The 22,049-nt window shown below is 37.0% G+C and overlaps 1 protein-coding gene across 1 annotated transcript in view; it reads left to right on the forward strand.

Annotated features, from left to right (window-relative positions):
- LOC581982 (guanine nucleotide exchange factor DBS) overlaps positions 1-22,049 on the forward strand; it is a 128,614-nt gene that overhangs the window by 13,829 nt on the left and 92,736 nt on the right. The window contains exons 2-3 of the mRNA XM_030981845.1: positions 7,065-7,145; positions 17,898-18,012. Coding sequence (XP_030837705.1) covers positions 7,065-7,145; positions 17,898-18,012 — 196 coding nt within the window. The remainder of the gene's footprint in view (positions 1-7,064; positions 7,146-17,897; positions 18,013-22,049) is intronic.

The raw sequence follows: 22,049 nt of genomic DNA on the forward strand, positions 1-22,049 counted from the left end.
AAAAATAAAAAAAGCCAAACATGTTACATAGCAAATTGAGAATTAATGTGTGAGAGTTGTATGGATTAGAGAAATGGCTACAAATCCTGTGATTTATGTATTCCAAAAAACCAAAAATTTCAAATAAGATACAATAGGATCAAATTTCAAAGTCTAGTGATTTCAGGTAAAAATAAAATGGAACGGAAAACAGATAATACCGACATGTATTTGAAATAACAAGTCTCAGATTCAGTGTAGACTTCTGAATTGGACAATTGTTGTTTTGATTCATGACATCTTTCAAATATACAGTAATAGTTCACTTTCTTAATTTATTTTTATTTTCTGTAGAAATAGAGGTTGTTTTAAAGTAGATATTCATTGATTTTAAAAACGAACTTTATTTTCATTATTGCAAAGTTGAAACTTTAATTCGACAAAGTTATCAAAATTCAATGCTTGGAAACATTCGAAGTAATGATTATTATAAATTACAAAACGCTTTAATACAGCCCTGGCATAGCACCTGAAGAGCTCTCCGAACGCTGCTGGGATGTGTGAGATAACAGTATGGACATTTTATGTATATATGCACATATACATGTATGCACATTTTCAGTGCCTGTGTTTTCATCTTCTCTCAAGTTCTTTCTCTTACTTCAATACCGTCAGGCTAAATGTATAATCTATTACCTCACTCTAATCCCCGCGCATGGTTTTATTTTGATGACAAATGCAGCGATAAAAAAAAATAAAGGAATCTGTCGCCTGTAAACAAAATAAGACGCGATTGTATATTCAACTATACACACCGGGGTATGTTCGGCGTGTCAAGAGGGAACAAATGCCGTCCTTAATATCATTCCGGAGGTTTTCAATTTGAAAGTCTGGTTTCTTTGATTGTTAATTAACCCCTATCCTGTGTATTTACAAGCAAAATATTTTAGTTATCAGAATCGGGTCATATCCCCCTTTGAATAGTTGGAAATGCCATTACATTTATATACACTAAACTCATTATATATAGTCAAAGTACAACATATTTCAAATCATAGATAATATACCAGATACATGTGCAATGCTTAAGTGTACATTTGAAGGATGTATACCGGCACTCAAATGAATGAGGCTTTTATAGGACTATGTCTGTGACTCATTCCTTATTACAATTCTAGTGAATTATGGTGAGTTTAAAGGGGAAGTCCATAATACTTTTATGGTATTGATAAAAGCAGAAAAACAAAGAGAAACAAATTGGTGAACGTTTGAGCAATATATTTGATTAAAATTAAGAAAGTTATGTATTTGTAAAGTTGTCATCAGTCAGTCAAAATACAAGTTGCCAACACTTTGACATATCTTGCAAATTCTTCTCCAATTTGCTCTGCATAGAACATTTCATAAACTTTCATTTTCTTAGTTATTGATGACGGAAAAGATTTGTTTATACAAAGGTTGGATCGATAGAAACACATTTGCAATAATTATATTTAGAGTGCATTGATGACATTTCTTTAGGGACAATATTACACATTTCTGATTTTTTTAGAACAGAGTAAATGGGAGAAAACCTCGCAAGATACATGTACGTCACAGAGTTGCCAATTTGTGTTTGATTGATCAAACATTCATAACTTTCTTAATTTTCATTGGATTTTGCTCAAACTTTCACTGACCCATTTCCCTCATTTTTTTGCTTCTATCAAAACCAACTTCATATCCGGGTGGACTTCCCCCTTTAATGTCTGTATATATGTTTAGAGAGAGAGTGGGTGTAGTCGATCTGCTCTTCAATTAACATATTGCCAGTGTACGTATGTGGCAGCTTTATCGCTGAGTCATCCTTTAGACTTTGATTGCAGTGAATCACGATATCGTCCGCTCTGAGCCAGAAGGCCGTTATCTCACATACGTACGCATAGAGTTAACGCCCTTCTGGTTCTTAACAAATGATATACGACTGTTTAATTCTGGGCAGTCCTACAGCAGTATCTCACTATGAACATGACTGACAAAGAAAGCGGACAAAATATACACTTCCTCAGGTAGACAAAGGAACATCCCTTCACTGCTATTATGTAAAAAGGTGAATATGCATGTCACACCTGTTCTACACATTTTTACATAATAGCAGTGAAGGGATGTTCCTTTGTCTACCTGAGGAACTGTATATTTTGTCCGCTTTCTTTGTCAGCCATGTTGATAGTGTCTGTTAGTCTTCTTGCCCCATTCACACTACAAAAATCATTGTTTATTTATAAAATTATTATAGCTGTACGAAAAGTAATGTTCTTTTTCTAGTCTGAACATTATTTACTGAAATGTTGGCGTAACGTACGTTAAAAGAGCGTAGTAATAATAATAATATTCTGTGTTTATATAGCGCTCAATACATCGATCCGACGATGTGCCTAAGCGCTTTACAGATATATTATTACCCCGGTCATCGTATTCAGGCTTACCCGCACACAATGTATGCACATTTTCCACTCACTGGGGAGCATTCCAGCCAGTCGCCATTTTACAAGCGCACACTTGTTCGTTCAACCACATGAACGTTTGCATCCTACTGGGTACCCATTTAACATATCAGAGATTTCAGCTTCATTTCCAAATGAAAGCGCATTAAAGGATTAGGGTCCTGTTCTAGTGTAAAGTGTTCCTCTATTTTACAGATGTTTACATTATTGACAATCCACCGGAAATCATGGATAGAGTACCAAATGACCTTGTATATTTTGTGATACAACAAGGAGATCAACATGGGACTATGTTAAACACATTTCTTTCCAATTTCCTTGTTGCTGCTAAATCTGTACACATAAGCTTTAACAAGTAACCATTAAAAAAATGATTGATGACTAAAAGATGACAAGCCTTGCATAATGTGGAGCGTCACTTTTGCTCTTTATAATCCTCGCCTCAAGAATTCATTCTATTTTACGAAAATACCCCCTCCCCTCCCTTCCACTCCCCTCCCCTCCCCTCCCCTCCCCTCCCCTCCCCTCCCCTCCCCTCCCCTCCCCTCCCCTCCCCTCCCCTCCCCTCCCCTCCCCTCCCCTCCCCTCCCCTCCCCTCCCCTCCCCTCCCCTCCCCTCCCCTCCCCTCCCCTCCCCTCCCCTCCCCTCCCCTCCCCTCCCCTCCCCTCCCCTCCCCTCCCCTCCCCTCCCCCCCTCCCCTCCCCTCCCCTCCCCTCCCCTCCCCTCCCCTCCCCTCCCTTCAGATTAACAGACTAAGAGCTGTTCATCTTGCTTCCAATTCTATTGCATGCCCCATTTAATCGTAAGCAGAATTCCCTCACACATGGCTTGCAGTGTGAGAATCGCACATCTGCCGTTTTTTCTTCTTCAGACGATGCAGAAAAGAACACAGCTTGTTTATGATTGAAAAATAGAGCAGCCGCATAGAAGATGCATGTCATATGACCTCTCTTTCACACTACCGAGATTCAGTGCATGGCTATATGAAAATCAACATACCATCATTAATTAAATATTTTTAGTCTGAACACCGCATAACGAAACGTATGATGAAACGTTTGTTTGAGCATCGTTTGAAACGAAAACTCGGTAAAAAAACTCAAGGTCCTGTACTCGTCTGAACATCGCATTGTATGAAAATAGAATAAGTGGGTGGGGCTTATCGTTAGTGCGCGCTGCTGATTGGACAGCTGTCATGTCAAGTTGTCAACTGATCACTCTTCAAAGCTAGTTTCTTTATACAATGTTATTTTCCAGGCTGTATATATGTCCCTATCGCTACATGTATATAGCAGAGATACCAAGTATCACGCATTAGGCGTGACATCACGCATTTCGAGGGTCTGAAAATGCTCTTGCGCACAATGCGCGTGCTAGATTTTGAAAAAACGCTATACCTTATACGTGTGTTATACCCTCGCACAATCATTAAAATGTCACGCATTGCCGATCTTTGAACTTGGCGTCTCTGATATGGTGGTTCCTGTGATACAATTAACATTTCTTGAAACAAGTTTCATACAAATCAGCTGTAGTGTGAACAGGCTATATGCTGTATACAAGCATGTGTGTGTAGAAAACGTGAATGTACTGTAGTGTAATGGTGCAGAATGAAGTAGAATTTGATTGGATTTGGAAGAGAGAATTTGCTCGCAGGAAATTGAAAAACATTTTTGCTGTACAGTATGCTAACAGCCAAAAGTTATGCCTTTTTGTGCTGTCTACATATGATGTAGAACAACAGTGGTACAGCTGCATATTCATTCATTGAATATATGAAATAAACTAAAAGGTCCACTATATGTGTATTGAAATCAGAGCACTGTTTAAACAAATTGCTTATCATCAAATGCAATGATTTCAGTAGCTTATAACAATCATTGTATCTTGTTATTGATTACAATTTGATGAAACATGGCCCTGATTGCTAAGCCTGTGTCTGTAGCTCGAAATCCATATTGCATTTTTCTATTGTGTTGGGATATTTATATGCAATACCAGTAAAACTGTGTGTGTAAAAATCACACAAAAATTATAACTGTATGTACAGTATACATGAGCAAAATGTGTAGAATACAATGTATATGATTTCCTAATGCAATGGTAATGTAATGCAACTTTATCATGATGCATAATTCAAGCTTATCCATGTACATATATACCCACAAATATATGTGTTTGATATTTATATGCAATACCAGTAAAACTGTGCGTGTAAAAATCACACAAAAATTATAACTATGTACAGTACATGAGCAAAATGTGTAGAATACAATGTATATGATTTCCTAATGCAATGGTAATGTAATGCAACTTGATGACGATGCATGATTCAAGCTTATCCATGTACATATATACCCACAAATTGGTAATATACTGCATTTTTCTATTGTGTTTGATATTTATATGCAATACCAGTAAAACTGTGTGTAATAATCACACAAAAATGATACAGTACAGTACATGAACAAAATGTGTGGAATACAATGTATATGATTTCCTAATGTAATGGTAATGTAATGCAACTTGATGACGATGCATGACTTATGCTTATCCATGTAATACCCACACATTGTTGATTACTGTTGCATATTTAATTAAACAAATTATTCATGCTGGATGATTTCAAGGATTCGAGTTTACACTTGAAGGAGAAAGCATTGTTGATTAATATTGTGGTTTCAGGGGGTGTTTGTATTCTCAAAATGTGTTTACATAGCTACAATGCATGTAGATGATTGATTGGTTGATTTCTTTTTGTGTAGGCCAAATACAAGTTTAGTAACTTAGAAACTGTGTTGAGAATATCACTCATGTGTGTCATTAAATAATCATTGAGCATTTTATAAAACCATACAATTGTCTATTCCAACAATTTGGAGGTGTATAAAGTCACCTATATACTTCTGTAGCTGCTGAAGCCCAAACACTCAATATAAAATGCTCATCATGACATTCATGTATCACACCCCTGTTTCTATTTTTTTAAAAGGCATTTGTTTATGCGATGATGTTCTGTAATCTGTACGCTACTTTCGCCAAGTAATGATTCTTTATATGATAATTTGTATATACATGTAGACTTTGCATACATTTTCTGTAGTCTCAACCCGGGGGGGGGGGGGGGGGGGGGGGGGATACTCAGATTTGGTTAAGACGAGGGGTATGCCGCTCAAGCCTCGAAACCCCTACCCATTATGAGGGGTCATTTGGGGGCATTTTTCTCCAATAAAAATCCCATTTTTTACAAATTTCTGGTGTTTTGGGGTGTTCGCATGACAAGCACCCGAAAATTTTGCAAAATTTGAAAGAACGAACCCATTTTTAATGGTATTTGTGTTAAAAGTGGAACCTTGTTTAGGGATATTTTGTTAAAAAGTGACCCATTAGAGCGGCACACCCCCAACATGTGAGTAACCCCCCCCCCCCCCTTGGGTCTCAACAGGCTATTAGCTGTGTGTGTGTGAATAAATCCTGTGTCTTTCATAGAAAGGTCTCCATGAATGTATTTCGGAAATCTCAATAAAACACCCTCTACATTTTATATAATAAATGCTTTCAGTTCAATGGCCTTGCGAATTAACGCTGCAAAGTAGCCGATACTTTCATCAAATTAATGTCCATTTGTTTATTTGCACTTTTAATTAGATTACGGAAAATGAGCTATTTGATGACCTATGCACATTGTAACAGGAGAACAGTTGTTTTGACTTATGTTACAAAATAGGGACTCACAAATACAAACCCAACTGTCAAGAACTTTGATTTAATCTAGCAGTTGCCAAAAATGTCATTCGATTCTCCCCAAACTTTGAAGCGCTGCCCGTATGAATTACGGCAGCATTACATATATCACTGCATCTCACTCCTGGAGTAATCTTACTTCATTCTTATTAATCACGGAAAAAGTCAGAAGCTAATTTAGTAGAGCTCATCGGCTGTTTACGCCATAAATAAACATCATGGACTTACCACACTGATTATACCCTGTGGAAATAATGATATACTGTTGATATAAAGTGGATTTTTAAGCCTTGTGAATTAATTTATTTGTGGAGCAATTATTTTTGAACAAGGATTTTTATCCAAGATTTATTCAAGATGATTTTCTTTTACAACATGTGGGATTGCTTATGCATTGAAGGTGAGAAAATGTGCCTATTTGGTTTGCATGAGCTTCATCAGACATAGCAGTGTCTCAGAAGATAGGAAGATACGATTACCAGCGATTCCTATCATTTCAACAGACTTTAATTTACAAATCTCTCCATTTTTGATTCACTTGAGTAAAAATGTAGAGTAAATGCTTCTTGTACTGAATAATTGGGGGGAGCACTGTGGACTAGAGATGAAGACTGTGGACTCTCATACAAAATGTCCTAGGTTCAAACCTTGCTCTGTGCTATTGAACAAGGTATTTTACCCACATCTGCCCCTCTTGACTCAGGTGTAATAATGATTGCAGGGCTTACTGAAAGAGCATTATTCATACTGATGTAGCTATACTCTAGGTAAATCAGACAAAATCTATATGGTGATAGATGAGTAACCTTAGTTCTTAATATTCAAATAATATATTTTCCTCTTTTCCTCATATTTCAGACTTTGACATGGACATGTCGGATGAGATCCTGATCACCGACATCATCGACCAGCTCAACCACCGGGTGGCATTCATCACAGGTTAGTGTGATTGTCAGTTTACTTATTCAATTTGAGTATATTTCTTTTTTTTCTCTTTGTGATCTGTTTCCAAAGACATAAACCAATTACAACATAATTGTGATAATAAACAAATTATGTAATTAATACATCGTCAACGTAAAATGCTTACATTGTAGGACTATAATCATGAAGAAGGATTGTCACATCAGCTAAGCTTGAATGCGTGGTAATCGTTTATAAAACTTTATAATTCCGATATGCAAAAATGATGTTGGGGATGGGATGCAAAAGATTTATGAGAAGATGACAGGAGGAGATGGTAGATATAAGAGCGATAAAAGTTGATATGGCTGTGCTGAAGAGATAAAGAGAATTGGGCAGAAGGCAGAAGTGAGGTATGAAAGAGCGGGGTGCAGATTTAGAGGGAGGGTGGAGGGATAGAGAGGGAAAGAGAGACAGAGAGACTTTTGTTACTTATTTTTAAAATAGATCAGTGATACATCATCTGAGCAACAGAGTATTACTTTGATTAGCCTATTTGAGACTCTCCTTACTTGAAGGGACTGCTGGTGTGGCCAGCTGTCAACAATTATCTGTTGATACCTGAAATTGGTTTTGTTTGCAATTGTGCAATGTATACCCCCAAAATGGCCATTCGTTTATCTTTATGACGATATTATCAAAATGATAATTACATGTTTTCCTAATGCTTACATGGACTAATCACCACAAAATACTTCTGAAACTCTCATGATAACCACGAACGAACGGTAAATTTGTGCAGAAAATTAATTGTTTTGCAGTATGCTTCACATGCTGTCCAATAGTGTAACAACTAGGCCCAAATGCTCCCTAGGGAGTGGTGTGTGTGCACTATTTTGTGTGGATGAGCAACTAAATCCATTGGCTGGGGTAATAATTATGTTAAAGCACTTAGAAAAATATTATGCTCTATTCAAATGTGACTGTTATTATTATTACTATTATAAATATAACTGGTGCTATAACTTATGCATATTATCAAATCCTGTTAACACAGCAATAATAAAGTGATCAGACACATAAATGAATTTAAGAGTCTGAAAGTTGAACTCTGTGTCGTACAATATAAAACAGATGGTCAAAATGATTTGTAGGTAATGTTTACACTCTTCAAATCATAGAGCAGATATAATATGTTATGCTTCTCACTTTTATATTTGAATAATAAAAACTCCTTTTGCAGCCACAAGGGCGTTCACTCTGTGTTAACTCTTTCAGGACAGGATTTATTTCTAGGGCTAAATCAATTACCTTTTGTTAATTCAAATTGGCAACAATAATATTTTCTTTTATGGCTACATTGTTGAAACGAAATGCAATGTCTCTGTTAAACAATAAATATTGGCAAGAATCTTATCGAAAAAGATGAAAACTGGATATTTTGACAGAAAAACAATGATTTTGAATCTCTCAACATGTTTCCAATTGAAGGATTTTAATGTATATTTCCTTTTATTTTTTTAATTTCTGGCATCAAACATAATATAGTCGTGAAACCAAACATATGGGCTCTGAAATAAACTTGATTGAGCCAAACTACAAAATGTGGAATTATTTTTCACGAAAGTGTTAATGTGTATGAATTACTGCTGTGATATCATTCTATCAGGACGGGATTTATTTCTAGGGCTAAATTGATCAACTTTTGTTCTTCAAATTGGCAACAATTACATTTTCTTTCATTGCTACATTTTTAAAATAAAATGTAATGTCTCTGAACACAATAAAAATTGGCAAGAATCCTATCGAAAAGTTGAAAACTGGTAAAATCTGATAGAAAAACAATGATTTTGAATCTCTCAACATGTTTCCAATTGAAGGATTTTAATGTGTATTTCCTTTCTTTTTTTTAATTCCTGGCATCAAACATAATAGTCATAAAACAAAAAAAATGATTTTTTTTTTTTTTTTTTTTTTTTTTTTTTTTTTTTTTTTTTTTTTTTTAATTGCCCTTTCTTCTTATGCATCTAAGGGCTCTGAATCCAACAAGATTGAGCCAAACTACAAAATGTGGAATGATTTTTTTGTCAAAAGGGTTTATTGTGTATGAATTAACGCCCTTCTGGCTTCAAACAAGGGAAATATGAAGTGCAAAGTTAATGACTTACGTACGTACCCAAGTATGATGGATGGGTGGATAAACATCTAGAGTGATGTGTGTCAGAACTTCAGGCAATCGAGCGGTTGTGTAAATTTTGTGGTATTTTTGATATTGTCTGACGTCACCAGTGATGTTGTCCTTTGACTTCCATGTAATGCACATGTATGTTTAATAATAGGTTATGGTGGGTTTAAAAATTTCACTTCATCAGACTAAAATCATTGATAAATACGAGAGGGAAGAAATGGTTGAAGCTCAGGATGCTTAAAAATCAAAGGAGTATAGGTTAATAATGAATATGATTTACAACATAATGCAGTTAACCAATTTTTATTTGTAAATTATTGAAATAATTGTAAGAAGTTTTGCTGATTTAAGCATTACAATTATGGAATTTTTATCATAAATCTTTTTATTTGTAAAAACCTTATTATCAATTTTTGATTGGCACTGTTATAAACAGCATTAAAAAATGTAATCAAAATTTTTTTTTTTTAATAAAAAATTAAGATTAATGAAAGCAACTTATAGTTTTTATTTTTTAAATTTAGTAGATGCTAAAACAAAAAAGACAGTCTTGAACAAATAAAATGCTTCTGTCCACACTTCTATAATGAAAATTTAAATTCCATGTTGTTGACTTTTCAGGTTCAGCTGTTTTAGCTGTAGACAATATTGATATTTCTCAGGAATCTACAAATTTTATGAGATAACTTAGTTGAAGGTTAGTTTATATAATGTTCTGTTTTGGCAAAATTGATGTATAATCCTTAATCCTCCATATAGCCAGATAGGATTAACTTGATATTCAAACATGGGTATGAATATGACATCAGTCTTGCGATCAGCTGATTTTGTATCCTTGATCCAAACTAATAGGCCTAGGTCGTCTCTATGCAGATTAAATTTTCTGGGGAGGAAAAGTTGTCTAAACTCAAATCCTCTGTTGAGAGCCAGAAGGGTGTTTACTCTGTAATTAATGCCCTTCTGGGCAAGCGACTTGAAAACTACTTTTCTAATTATTAGCATTTAAAGATTTATTTTATATTTAAACTGCTTTCCGTCCCGAAAAATTGGTTTAAAACTTAAAAGACTAATAGAAATGTTATAGCAGAACACGGCACAATTTTTTCTCAGAAATAAGTCAGTTTTATAAAAGTTTGAGGCGATTTAGTGCTAACGCCCTTCTGCTTAACGCTTTATTTTTTACCTGAAATTCGAGCTAACGCCCCTCTGCCAGCCAGGCGACGAAATGTCAAAACTCTTAAAACATTCACTCCAACACAGAAGAAAGCAGAAAAATCATAGCATAAAGGTAAAGTTTGAATGAAATCAGACAAAATCAGACATCTCTGAAATCACCAGAGATGGAAATTATATTTCCATTAGCTTTCATTTTGGATGTAAATTAAAAAAATAATGCTATTAGCCTCAGGGCAAGACTAGAATCCATAAGCTGAAGAAATTGTTTGTTTTTAGTCCAAGCTGTACAATCTGGCGTCAGGTCCCTGAAAAAACAAATGAAATGTCTGCCTAATTAAACAAAAGGCCTGCTGCTGTACATTTACATTGTTGTGAAAAGTCCCTATCAATTGCAAGTGAAAGTGATTGCTAAACGTCATATATTTTTTTCTCTAGTAGAGTGGGAGTGCCTAATTACTTAAATTTCCTGATTTATAAATATTTATGAATTAGAAATACCAGAATGTGTGCTCTTAAATATCTGCATTACCTAGACAAATGTACATGGACAAAGTTGAAAAAAAATGCAATATGAATTCATTCATTTATTCATTTATTCATTTATTCATTAATTCATTTATTCATTTATTCATTCATTGATTTATTCATTAATTCATCTGTTTGGAGCCAGAAGGGCATTACTTCAAATATCTGAATACAGAGTTAATGCCTTCCTGCTCCAAAGAGTGATTTATTTAGGTTTTTTTCAGTTAGTGTATGATTAAGATTGCCAACTGTTTTCTGAAAGATCGAGAGAGCTCCCTAAATATCATTTAATATTTATTTGAAGTATTGTAAAACAGGGTTTATTGGAACATTATTATTTATTATTATTATTTATTTGACCAATCGGAAAACACACAGTGAGTATAACAATCAGATAACACATGTAAGAAATATCATAATACATACAAACAGCTTTAGGGAAGTGGAGAGGCGAGAGAGAGAAGGATACAATCTGCTGGTCAGGGGTGACAAAAGCAATTGAAATTGCTATTACTCGAAAGCATGTCACCCCCCACAAAAAAAAGTTTTTTGGGGATATTATTTCTATGAGGAATGATTTTTTTCAATGAAATTTCTTATGCCATTAGGCCCGTCTTCACTATCTCGAGATTGCCAAATATCCAGCTATTTGAACTATCCCGATCGCAAACTATCCAGCCAATTGCGTCTTCATTAGAACGAAGTAGCAAATTAGCTGGATAGTTGGTCGGGATAATATCCCAAGATATCTTGGGATAGTTTGCAAAATATCCTACTATTTGGCAAAATATCCAGCTATTTGTCCCGTGCGTCTTCACTAGACCGAAGATTCGCAATACACGCTAACGCTGAGCAAAATATCTCGAGCTAATTTCTCAAGGTCGAGTTTCAAGTTTCGAGGTCGAATCTCGAGATAGTGAAGACGCGATTTGTTACTTCGGGATTATTTCCCAAATAGCGGGCTATTTGCCCCTATACAAATTTCAGTACGCTAACACGCGAGCTCGTCAGCGTGCTCGCCCACGAGTTCGTCGACGAACTCGCAGACGAACTCGCAGACGAACTCGTTTCGTTCCAAATATGCAAATTAGCTACGAGCATGCACGCGAGCTCGTTGACGAGCTCGTTGGCGTGCTCCAAATATGCAGCTCGTCACTGGCCGATAAGCTCGTTGGCGAGCTCGTTGGCGTGCTCGTTGGCGAGTTCGTACGAGTTCGTACGAGTTCGTCGACAAACTCGTCAACGAGTTCGTACGAGTTCGTCAACGAGTTCGTCAACGAGTTCGTACGAGTTCGTCGACAAGCTCGTCAACGAGTTCGTCGACAATCTTGTGGAAAAAAAATGGCTGCGAGCTTAATGGCGTGCTCAACAGCATGTTGGCATTAGGGACTTTTAGATTTGCGTGGACTGAAACCTGTGACGTCCATTGAAGGCAGTGCATAAAAAGGACATCGACCGTAGCAATCCACATTGTCTTCGTGCAAATCTAAAAGTCCCTATTGAGAACTAATTTGTGTCTACATATAGAGGTGAACTTGATGATCCTGTTGAGCTATTGGCATGCATATATATTTATCTAACTTATCAACCTTCCAATATCCTGTTAACATCTGCAGGCTGGCTGTGCAGGGACAATTCAGTTGGCAAGCTGGTGAAGAATACAGTGATCCTCTTTAGAATAAGGGAAAGTTAAAAGCTCATTACTTCTGGGATATCAATCAATGAAAACACTAATATATCAAAGTACAGAAAGAAAAGATATAACATAAAATATAACTTAAAACAAGTATCTTTTTATTAGAGTCAATACAAACCCTGTAAAATACATGTTACCTGTATGCAGGGTTCACAACTACACACAACGATATGAATGAATAAATGATTTCCAAATTATATAATTACACTGTATAATGAAATTAAATATGTGAGTAATTACACTGTATAATACTCTGCCTTTGAAGAAATATTATTATCCATTTTGGTAATTATTCCATCATTCTAATCACTCATAATATTACAAAGATCCAAACTAATAAAGCGGTATTCATACAATAACTATATAGCATCCCCCTTCTTGTCAGTGTATCACCAACCCAGGGTACCAAGTAATGATACATGTACATATACTATAGGATCTCTAGAACAATCCCTTCTTTATATCCGCTAGCAAACTAGTTTTCAGTATTCAGACAAAATGCATTAATGTGCTCTCATGTTGCCTAAATGATAGGGTTTGTCAGTCAAGATACAGGAATATTTACATGAATATAACCTTATCACATAGATTATATCTAATGTTACTTTAATGAAGTGAATATACTATGTGCTATATAGATAGAGAAACAAACTTCCCAATATATGAAAAGATATCTCACTAGAAAGAGAATAAATACTTTATCTCATTAATCATTACTCTACACTTCTCTTTCATAAATGTATAAGAGAGGTAGGCCTAACTGTTGGCCTATAAATACACAAGTAGAACATTTAGTTATAAGGTGTGAGGAATTAGTTTTTCTCTTACCTAAAACAAAGGAGCTGCAATACCATTCAAAACCCATGTCTGCTCTCTACAAAAGCAAGATGGAGAAAGACTTGCCCAAAGTGGCCTATAACTAACACATCAATTCATTCTTATCAGGAATGCTACCATTGGTAATTCCACAAGAGAGAGTAAACAAGAAAGTGAGAGTGGGGAGAAGAGAGGAATAGAGATTTGTGTCTTAGCACTGGGGAATCCTATGTACATAAGGAGAGAGCAAGTTAGAAACAGGGAGTTGACCTCGAATCAAGGTCTGGGTGTGTGCTCTTATGTAATACCTGATAGTGACATTTCAAGGTGTTAAATATATGATACAGTCAGAATAAATGGCAACCCCCCCCCCCCCTTCCCAATCTGGTATGCTGCAAATAAATGTTTCAAAGTTTCAAAAGAATTTAATTAAATTTACAAGTAATTTGACAGGTTACTTCAGCATGAAAAAGCTATTGTTTCAATTTCAACACAAATTTTCTGAACTTTCAATGTAATTGCATATACAATTTATGTTCTGACAAAGAGGCTCAAAAATGTATCAAAATAATAAAGTATGCATTTGTTTACCTTAATTATTTCAGGTGAGAGATATCTTCAGATCAATATTTTTTATTTTAAAAAAAATTACATAAAAAGGATGCTGGTGGAGACAAGAAACTAGGAAGTAGGAACTCATTTTCCTTGGCCCAAGACATTTTAAAAATACATGTACATATATTAATAGAATAAATAAAAGAAATTGGCATCCTGAAGGGAACTTTAAAATACATATACATGTATACCGTGTGAGTCAAAAAAAAGTTTACAACTAGAAAAATGCTAATTATTCTAAAAATCATCTATGAACAGTAAATCATTATACATCTTATGAAAGAGTGTTTTATTCCAAATCGTTTGGTATCACTTTTGTGTGGTATGTGTTCACGCTTAGATGAACAGGAGGCATTGTTTGTGAAAGTGCAAAAATTGACTTGCGCCAAAGTGATGCCTACAGTATGTATTATGTTGGGATCAGCGGAGTGAGAGAATGAATTGAATGTATCAAATGAAATGCATTGCATATGTTTTTTGCAGAAGCAAAGTCACAAGCAAACACACTAACAATGTTCGTTGATATTTTATATTCAATTTTTGATATGTGTGGCATGATTAATTTTGTTTGGGATGTTATGTTGATCTGTAATGACTGAAATAATACCCATATCGCAATTGTTTTATTCAAACATCACATTAGCAACTTTGGCGCAAGTCGATTTTTGCACTCTCGCATACAATGCCTCCTGTTCATCCAAACATACCACACAAAAATGATACTAAATGATTCAAGATAAAACACTCTTTCATAAAATGTATAATAATTTACTGTTCACAGATAATTTTTAAAATAATTAGCAATTTTCTAGGTGTAAATTTTTTTGGGACTCACACTGTATACCTAACTGTTTTCCTGGGAGCTGGATCACCTGTTTACCAGCGAGATCGTGGCGAGCTCTGGGGAGCTCTGGGAAGCTCGCCACGAGCTCCTCAGTGTAACCCCGAGCTCGCCACGAACTCCCCCTTTTAACCACGAGCTCGCCACGAGCTCCCCCTTTTACCCACGAGCTCCCCACAAGCTCCCGAGTTTACCCCCGAGCTCGCCACGAGCTCCCCAGTTTAACCCCGAGCTCGCCACGAACTCCCCCTTTTACCCACGAGCTCGCCACGAGCTCCCCCTTTTACCCACGAGCTCCCCACGAGCTCCCGAGTTTACCCCCGAGCTCGCCACGAACTCCCCCTTTTACCCACGAGCTCGCCACGAGCTCCCCCTTTTACCAATGAGCTCGCCACGAGCTCCCTCTTTTATCCACGAGCTCGCCACGAGCTCCCCAGTTTACCCGCGAGTTTGCCACGAGCTCGTGGCGAACTCGTGCACGAGCTCGCCAAGATTTTGTAAGATCGTTACAAGCGTCCTGGGAGCGTGTTACGAGCTTAAAGCCTAAAAAACGATCTTATTAAGCTTACCACGAGCATAATACGAGTTCGCGACGAACTTAAATTTGTATAGGGGTGGCAATCTCGAGATGATGAAGACGCACCTATAGAGCTGAATTCAAGAAGGTATCACTAATAAGCTTCACATTTCTTGGCTCCTGTCGACTTTTAAGCATGGTATGTTTTTTATATTGTTTTGATGATTAACAAATTATCAAATGACTCAGCTCTCAGCGGATTATTTCCTTCTTTACATCCTGAAATACGAGTTTCTACAAACACCGTTGAGAATGCCAGCAAGATTCATTTTCCAAAAAGGAAGTAGACGAAGATGGGTAATATTTACATACCAGTATATGATAAACAACTCTTGAATAGTTGAATTACTAAGGATTAATTAAATCCATGCAAACACATTGTACAGAACACTTGCTTCAAGAACAATCTGTCACAGTAGGCACTTGACAAGTTTCAAATTGAAATATCATTCCTGTTTTCTTTGATTTGGATTTCGGATTCGATATGCTTGCAATTGAAATATTTATTTCAGTATATAGTTATATATTGAGAATGTGTTTGAATATTGTGTGTGAATATATTTAAACTGATGTGTTTGATTATTTGTTAGAAATTCAGAATCAGATGCATTATTTGTTGAATTTAGTTACAGAATTAAAATATAATACAAATAAAACTACAATTGATCAACATTTGTCTATGAAGGTGGATTTATTTGGCAGATTAGAATTTCAAACTATAATTCCTGTTTTCTTTGATGCTTGAAATTCAAATATATATTTCAGTATAGTTATATATTGAGAATGTATTTGAATATGTGTGTGAATAACAGTATATGTTTGAACTTATGTGTTTGATTATTTGTTTGAAATTCAGAAGTAGATGAATTTAGTTACAGCATTAAAATATAATACTAATGAAACTTCAATTAATCAGCATTTATCTATGAAGGTGGATTTATTTAGCGGATTTCAATTTAGCTATTACCATCTGATATTTGCTGAGAGTCAGACAAAACTTAATTAAGTGCAAATTGATTATTATGTAATACCCATTTTGTTCTCTCATTTTGTAGTACCTTTTAATTACAGTAGGTCCAAACACAAACCAAATCTCTGAAATGCTTTCAAACTGAATATTGCTTGAACTTATAGGGTGCATTTAATACTGGTTCAAAATGATTTTGTCTCGCCGTCTGTCTTTGGGGTATGCATTTACATGTATGTACAGACAGTGTATTTCTCGAGGGCAGATGTCGCCATTGAAAAAAATCTCATTATTGCACAGAACACATGCAGTGTGGAGTTTGGTCCCATAATTGGATCAGGGGGAAGAGAGAGAGAAGGGGGAGGGAGAGAGAGAAGGGGGAGGGAGAGAGAGAAGGGGGAGGGAGAGAGAGAGAAGATGAGATGGAGGGAGAGATAGAGAGAAGGAGAAGGAAGGAGAGGGAAGGATGGAGGAAGGGACTCAATAGGGGGATATATGGGGAGGGGGGCACAGAGATATTGCCCTTTTGGCTCTGATACGATGATGTACCTGTGAATGTAGATAATTACTTATACTCTTTTCACACTGGTTTTGCTTAACCCCGTACTTTGCTTAGCCCCGTACTATCCTTAACCCCGGACTATTTTTTTGGCTTTTCACACACGATGTTTTTAGTCCCGTACTAGCGCCTATTCCGGAATAAGAAAATTCCCGCTGTTCTCACTGCATTTCGTTAACCCCGGATATCGTGAATGTTCTGATTGGACATACTTCGCATCTGGCCAGCTGCGATACGCTCCATTGCGTAGTACCGGACTATTTTTTGTTTCTGTTCTCATTCATTTGCTTAGCACCACAATTGCGGGGTTAGCAGGAGTTAGCACCACAATTGCGGAGTTAGCCCTGCTATTTTGCAGGGTTAGTTAACCCCGTACTATAGGTGGGGTTAGCCAACTTTAGCCCACTTTGGTAAAAACCAGTCTGAACAGAAAGTGGAATAGGCTTAACCCCGTACTATAGGTGGGGCTAAGACCCCCCCCCCCCCTTAACCCCACCTATAGTACGGGGTTAAGAAAAATATTGCTAGTGTGAAAACAGTATCGGAGCTCTATGGGATAACATCAATGCTGACCCTTTTTTAGCACAGAGTTGAGGGGGAGGGGGAGAAAGAGATAAAGATGGAACATAGAGGTTAGATACAAGGAGGTGAGGTTGAAAAATGGGAACAGAGAGGAGGAAGAGAGAGAAAGAGAGAGAGAGAGAGAGAGAGAGAGAACAGGCTTGTCCACCTTTATTAATGTATCATCTATCCACCATTTCACTTCTAGATTGTTTAACAAATAAATAATTATCACATTCCATTCTTTTCTTTCTCTTTGATTTCTAGGTGGTAAGACTCAGGAGGGGTATCCCATCATCAACATGCCGGAGTGTCCCAAGTTTAACCTGGTCCGAGATGAAGACTTTGTCAGACTCATGACCTACCTCGTCAGGATACCAAGGTAAACATTTTTGGTATTGAATTATATATCATGTAATTATGTATATTTATGTGTATTTGTGTATAATTACATATTATACCATCAACTAATGAGGAGAGCCTCCTACAGAAATGTAGTAAATGTTTCGGTAGTCCCCAGGCATTAGTTAAAGGATTTTTTTTTTCTGTTATTGTATTTATTATTGTAATTTGTTTTCTTGTATTCTTTGTTATGGTTATACTCCTTTATGTCCCTGGAAATGAAATACAATAAACAAATCAAATAGTTTTCAAATGGTGAATTGCCATTTGGTCCACAACCAGTTCGTCTACTTTCCAATTGGTCTATTCCCTTATGGTCAACACCCGGTCAACACCCAGCCCGCGTCTACCATCCAATATGATAATAATAAGTCTAATAATCATTTGTCTATTTATCATTTGGTATAATGACCATTTTACATTGTATCACTATCCTATGGAAGTTGTACCACTCGGCGGCGGTGGCGGAGCTTATTGTGAGCACGCACTGGTGATCAGCCAGCTGTTACGTTAATGGACCTCTTCAAAGTAGTTTCTTGATACAATATTTCATTTTACGATTTGGTTTTCCAGTCTGTATACCCCTTTCGCTTTAGGATAAATCTTTAAACGTTTCTTTATATGAGTCTTGCAGGGAAAGTCAGGGGTACTTTGGTATCTTTCGGTAGTCCCAAATCATATTGCAATAATGATGAAAAATTGAAATTGAAATGCACCCAAATTGATTGATTGATTTGATTGATTGAAAAGGTTTTATTGATTGCACTTCGCAGCCAGATGGCTGAATTATGAACAATTTACATTGGCAATGAATTATAATACATACAAATGTGGTTGACATTGTCACAAAGTATAATATACAGTATATAACAAAATTCATAGCAAAGTTCGTAACTAATATGACTAAGGCAATAACAGGCAAATTAATTCACGTTTAAAATATATTTTGTGAGGTGACACAAGAGTAGGTCAAAGGATGAGCAAGCAGGCCCTTTGCTCTTCAATACACGCTCTCATTCCTATACACGCTCCTATTCTCACTCCTGTACCTTGGACACTCTCATAAACACTCACATTTACACTCTTATACACACTCCCATTCACACTCCCATACACTAGCTAACGGTCTGCTCGCTCATCCCTGGACCTCTCTTGTGTCAAGGAGTGTCGGGTATTTAAAAAAAAGTAAACAACAAAACAAGTAAGCTCCTTCCCGACTTTCGTAAATTGGGGAGAAATAAGCAAATGAATTAAAAACTTGAACACCATTTGATCTGAATTGCCATGTCATGATTGCTACAAAACCTTATCACTATTCAATGCCTGCAGATAGCATTAACAATAGTGTGCAAAATTGGGCATCACAATGAAAGGTCAAATGTTACATTGCGGTTTGTCAGTCAAGACTCTAACAAGGAGGGGAATTTTCGGTGGTATCCTGCCACCCTGCTCCCCTGATTGCAATTATCCTCACTGGTACCTGCTCTGTGAGTGTGTCTTCATCAGCTCGAGTTTGCCAAATAACTCGCTATTATAAGTATCCCGATCGCAAATTAGCTACCGGTAGTTAATTTGCGTCATCATCAGCCCGCAGTTGCAATTAGTGGGATATTTGGTCAAGAAAATATCCTGAGATATCTTGGTCTTGTTTCCAAAATAGCAGGCTAATTTGCGCCTGTCCGAGCTAGTTTGTGATGAGCGTATCGGTCAGATGAAGACGCTATTTCGAGTTTCAGGATAATATCTAGAGTCTGAAAATAACGGGTCATTCGGCAAACTCGAGCTGATGAGGACAGGCCTTGTGAGAGTGTCGCCCCCATGGCCATTCACTCCTTAGATCGTAACGACTCGGAGGAAACAGGATGTGTTTCTGTGCGCTACATGGAGCTCAAGCGTTAAGTCAAATTTCCTCAGTTAAGGGCCCTTTCAGACCTGAGGTGGTACATGTACCGTATATACAATATTCTGTTCACACTACAAAAAAGTTACGCGAAACTCATGAAACAAAATCCCATAGTAAGAATCATCATATAGCAAAAAGCACAGACACATGTGAAAAGTATATAAAGAAACATTGTATTAAAATAAATAGTGTATAAGAGGGCAGTTGGCATATGTTTAGTGTCAGCTTGGGTGACAGCTGGCCACGCAGTCGTCATCATTGCGCAATGATGATGATGATGCCCAGTTGTACAATTTTTGTCTATACAACATTATATGAAATATGAACAATAAGTTAATCATTATCACGTTTTTGTTCGAAGCGATGCTCAAATTTCTATTTTGCTTTACCGGTACGATTTTTTTATGTGACATTCAGACAGGGGGGAAAAATTAGTACTTATTGTCTAGCTGTACAAAAACTGTATGAACTTTGCTAGACAAGGTATAAAAAAGAACCGGCAACAGCATTTTTAAAAGATCTATTATAGTGGCTTTCAAATTTCATTAACTTGTAACACACAGATATTAAAGTTCTTGTGTAATGGGGCCATAATTCTTACCTACCCCCCCCCCCCCCACACACACACACACTTTCTGTCCCCTGTCTAAATGGGGCTTCATGTTTTAAAGACCCCCTGCTGTAGACTTTATGAAGATTCAGCTAGCCAGCTAGGGGGTTGTTATCTTCATTATTAGGTGAGCTGACATCATCTAATGACATTTGGTGTATTGTCTGATGGAAGCCAGAAGGGTGTCAACTCCATTAACACATAGCAGGGAAAAAAATACCGTACTTAAAAATGTCGGAGGCTACTTTTCAAGCTTGCTTGCATGAAAAAAGCACTCTTTAATTTGTTTTGCATTGAACTCTATGCAATTTTTGGGGGGCTCTTTTATGACTTTCGGGGGCTGTTTGGGGCATTTCGGGGCTATTTCGCCCCGAGCCCCCGTGTAATTTTTTCACTGACACATCGTTAATGCCCTTTTGGCTCTAAAAAGGCAATGAATCTGTGAATGCTTACATGTACATATAGATACAAAAAGCTCTAGGGGGATATTATTTTCATGTCATACCATCAATGCTGTTTCTTAGCACAGGACAACAAAATTCACCAGTCTTCTCAAATTTTAAATGATGTATATCAGTCAGTATTGTCTGTTCGGGGTCAGAAGTGTTTCGGTGTAAAATGTTCCTCAGCACACAATGTCCTGTTTCATACCATTTTTATGCCTCCGTTACGAAGTAGCCGGAGGCATTATGTTTTCGGGTTGTCCGTCCGTCCGTCCGTACGTCCGTACGTCCGTACGTCCGTCCGTCCGTACGTCCCGTTCTCGTGATCGCGTTATCTGAAGAACCGATTGATGGATTCCTGCCAAACTTTGGTCATGTATGTTACTTGCAGAGCCGATGAACTGATTAGATTTTGGGGTCACGAGGTCAAAGGTCAAAGGTCGCAGGGCTCATTATGTATGCAAAAACAGCTCGTGATCGCGTTATCTGAAGAACCGATTGATGGATTCCTGCCAAACTTTGGTCTTGTATGTATCTTGCAGAGCCGATGAACTGATTAGATTTTGGGGTCACAAGGTCAAAGGTCACAGGTCACAGGGCTCATTAGGTATGCAAAAAGAGCTCGTGATCGCATTATCTCAAGAACCGATCGATGGATTCCTGCCAAACTTTGGTCATGTATGTATCTTGCAGAGCCGATGAACTGAATAGATTTTGGGGTCACGAGGTCAAAGGTCAAAGGTCACAGGGCTCATTATGTATGCAAAAATAGCTTGTGATCGCATTCTCATTAGAACAGATTGATGGATTCCTGCCAAATTTCGATCATGTATGTATCTTGCAGAGCCAATGAACTGAGTAGATTCATGGGTCATGAGGTCAAAGGTCAAGGGCTCATTATGTATCCAAAAATAACTTGTGAACGCATTCTCATTAGAACTGACAGATGGATTACTATTTAACTCAGGACATCTTGCAGAGCCAATGAACTGAGTAGATTTTAGGGTCATCAGGTCAAAGATCAAAGGGTCATATATGTATATGAGAAATTGCTTGTAATC

This window comes from Strongylocentrotus purpuratus, unplaced genomic scaffold, assembly GCF_000002235.5.
Source record: "Strongylocentrotus purpuratus isolate Spur 01 unplaced genomic scaffold, Spur_5.0 spur5_scaffold_12, whole genome shotgun sequence".
NCBI lineage: Eukaryota > Metazoa > Echinodermata > Echinoidea > Camarodonta > Strongylocentrotidae > Strongylocentrotus > Strongylocentrotus purpuratus.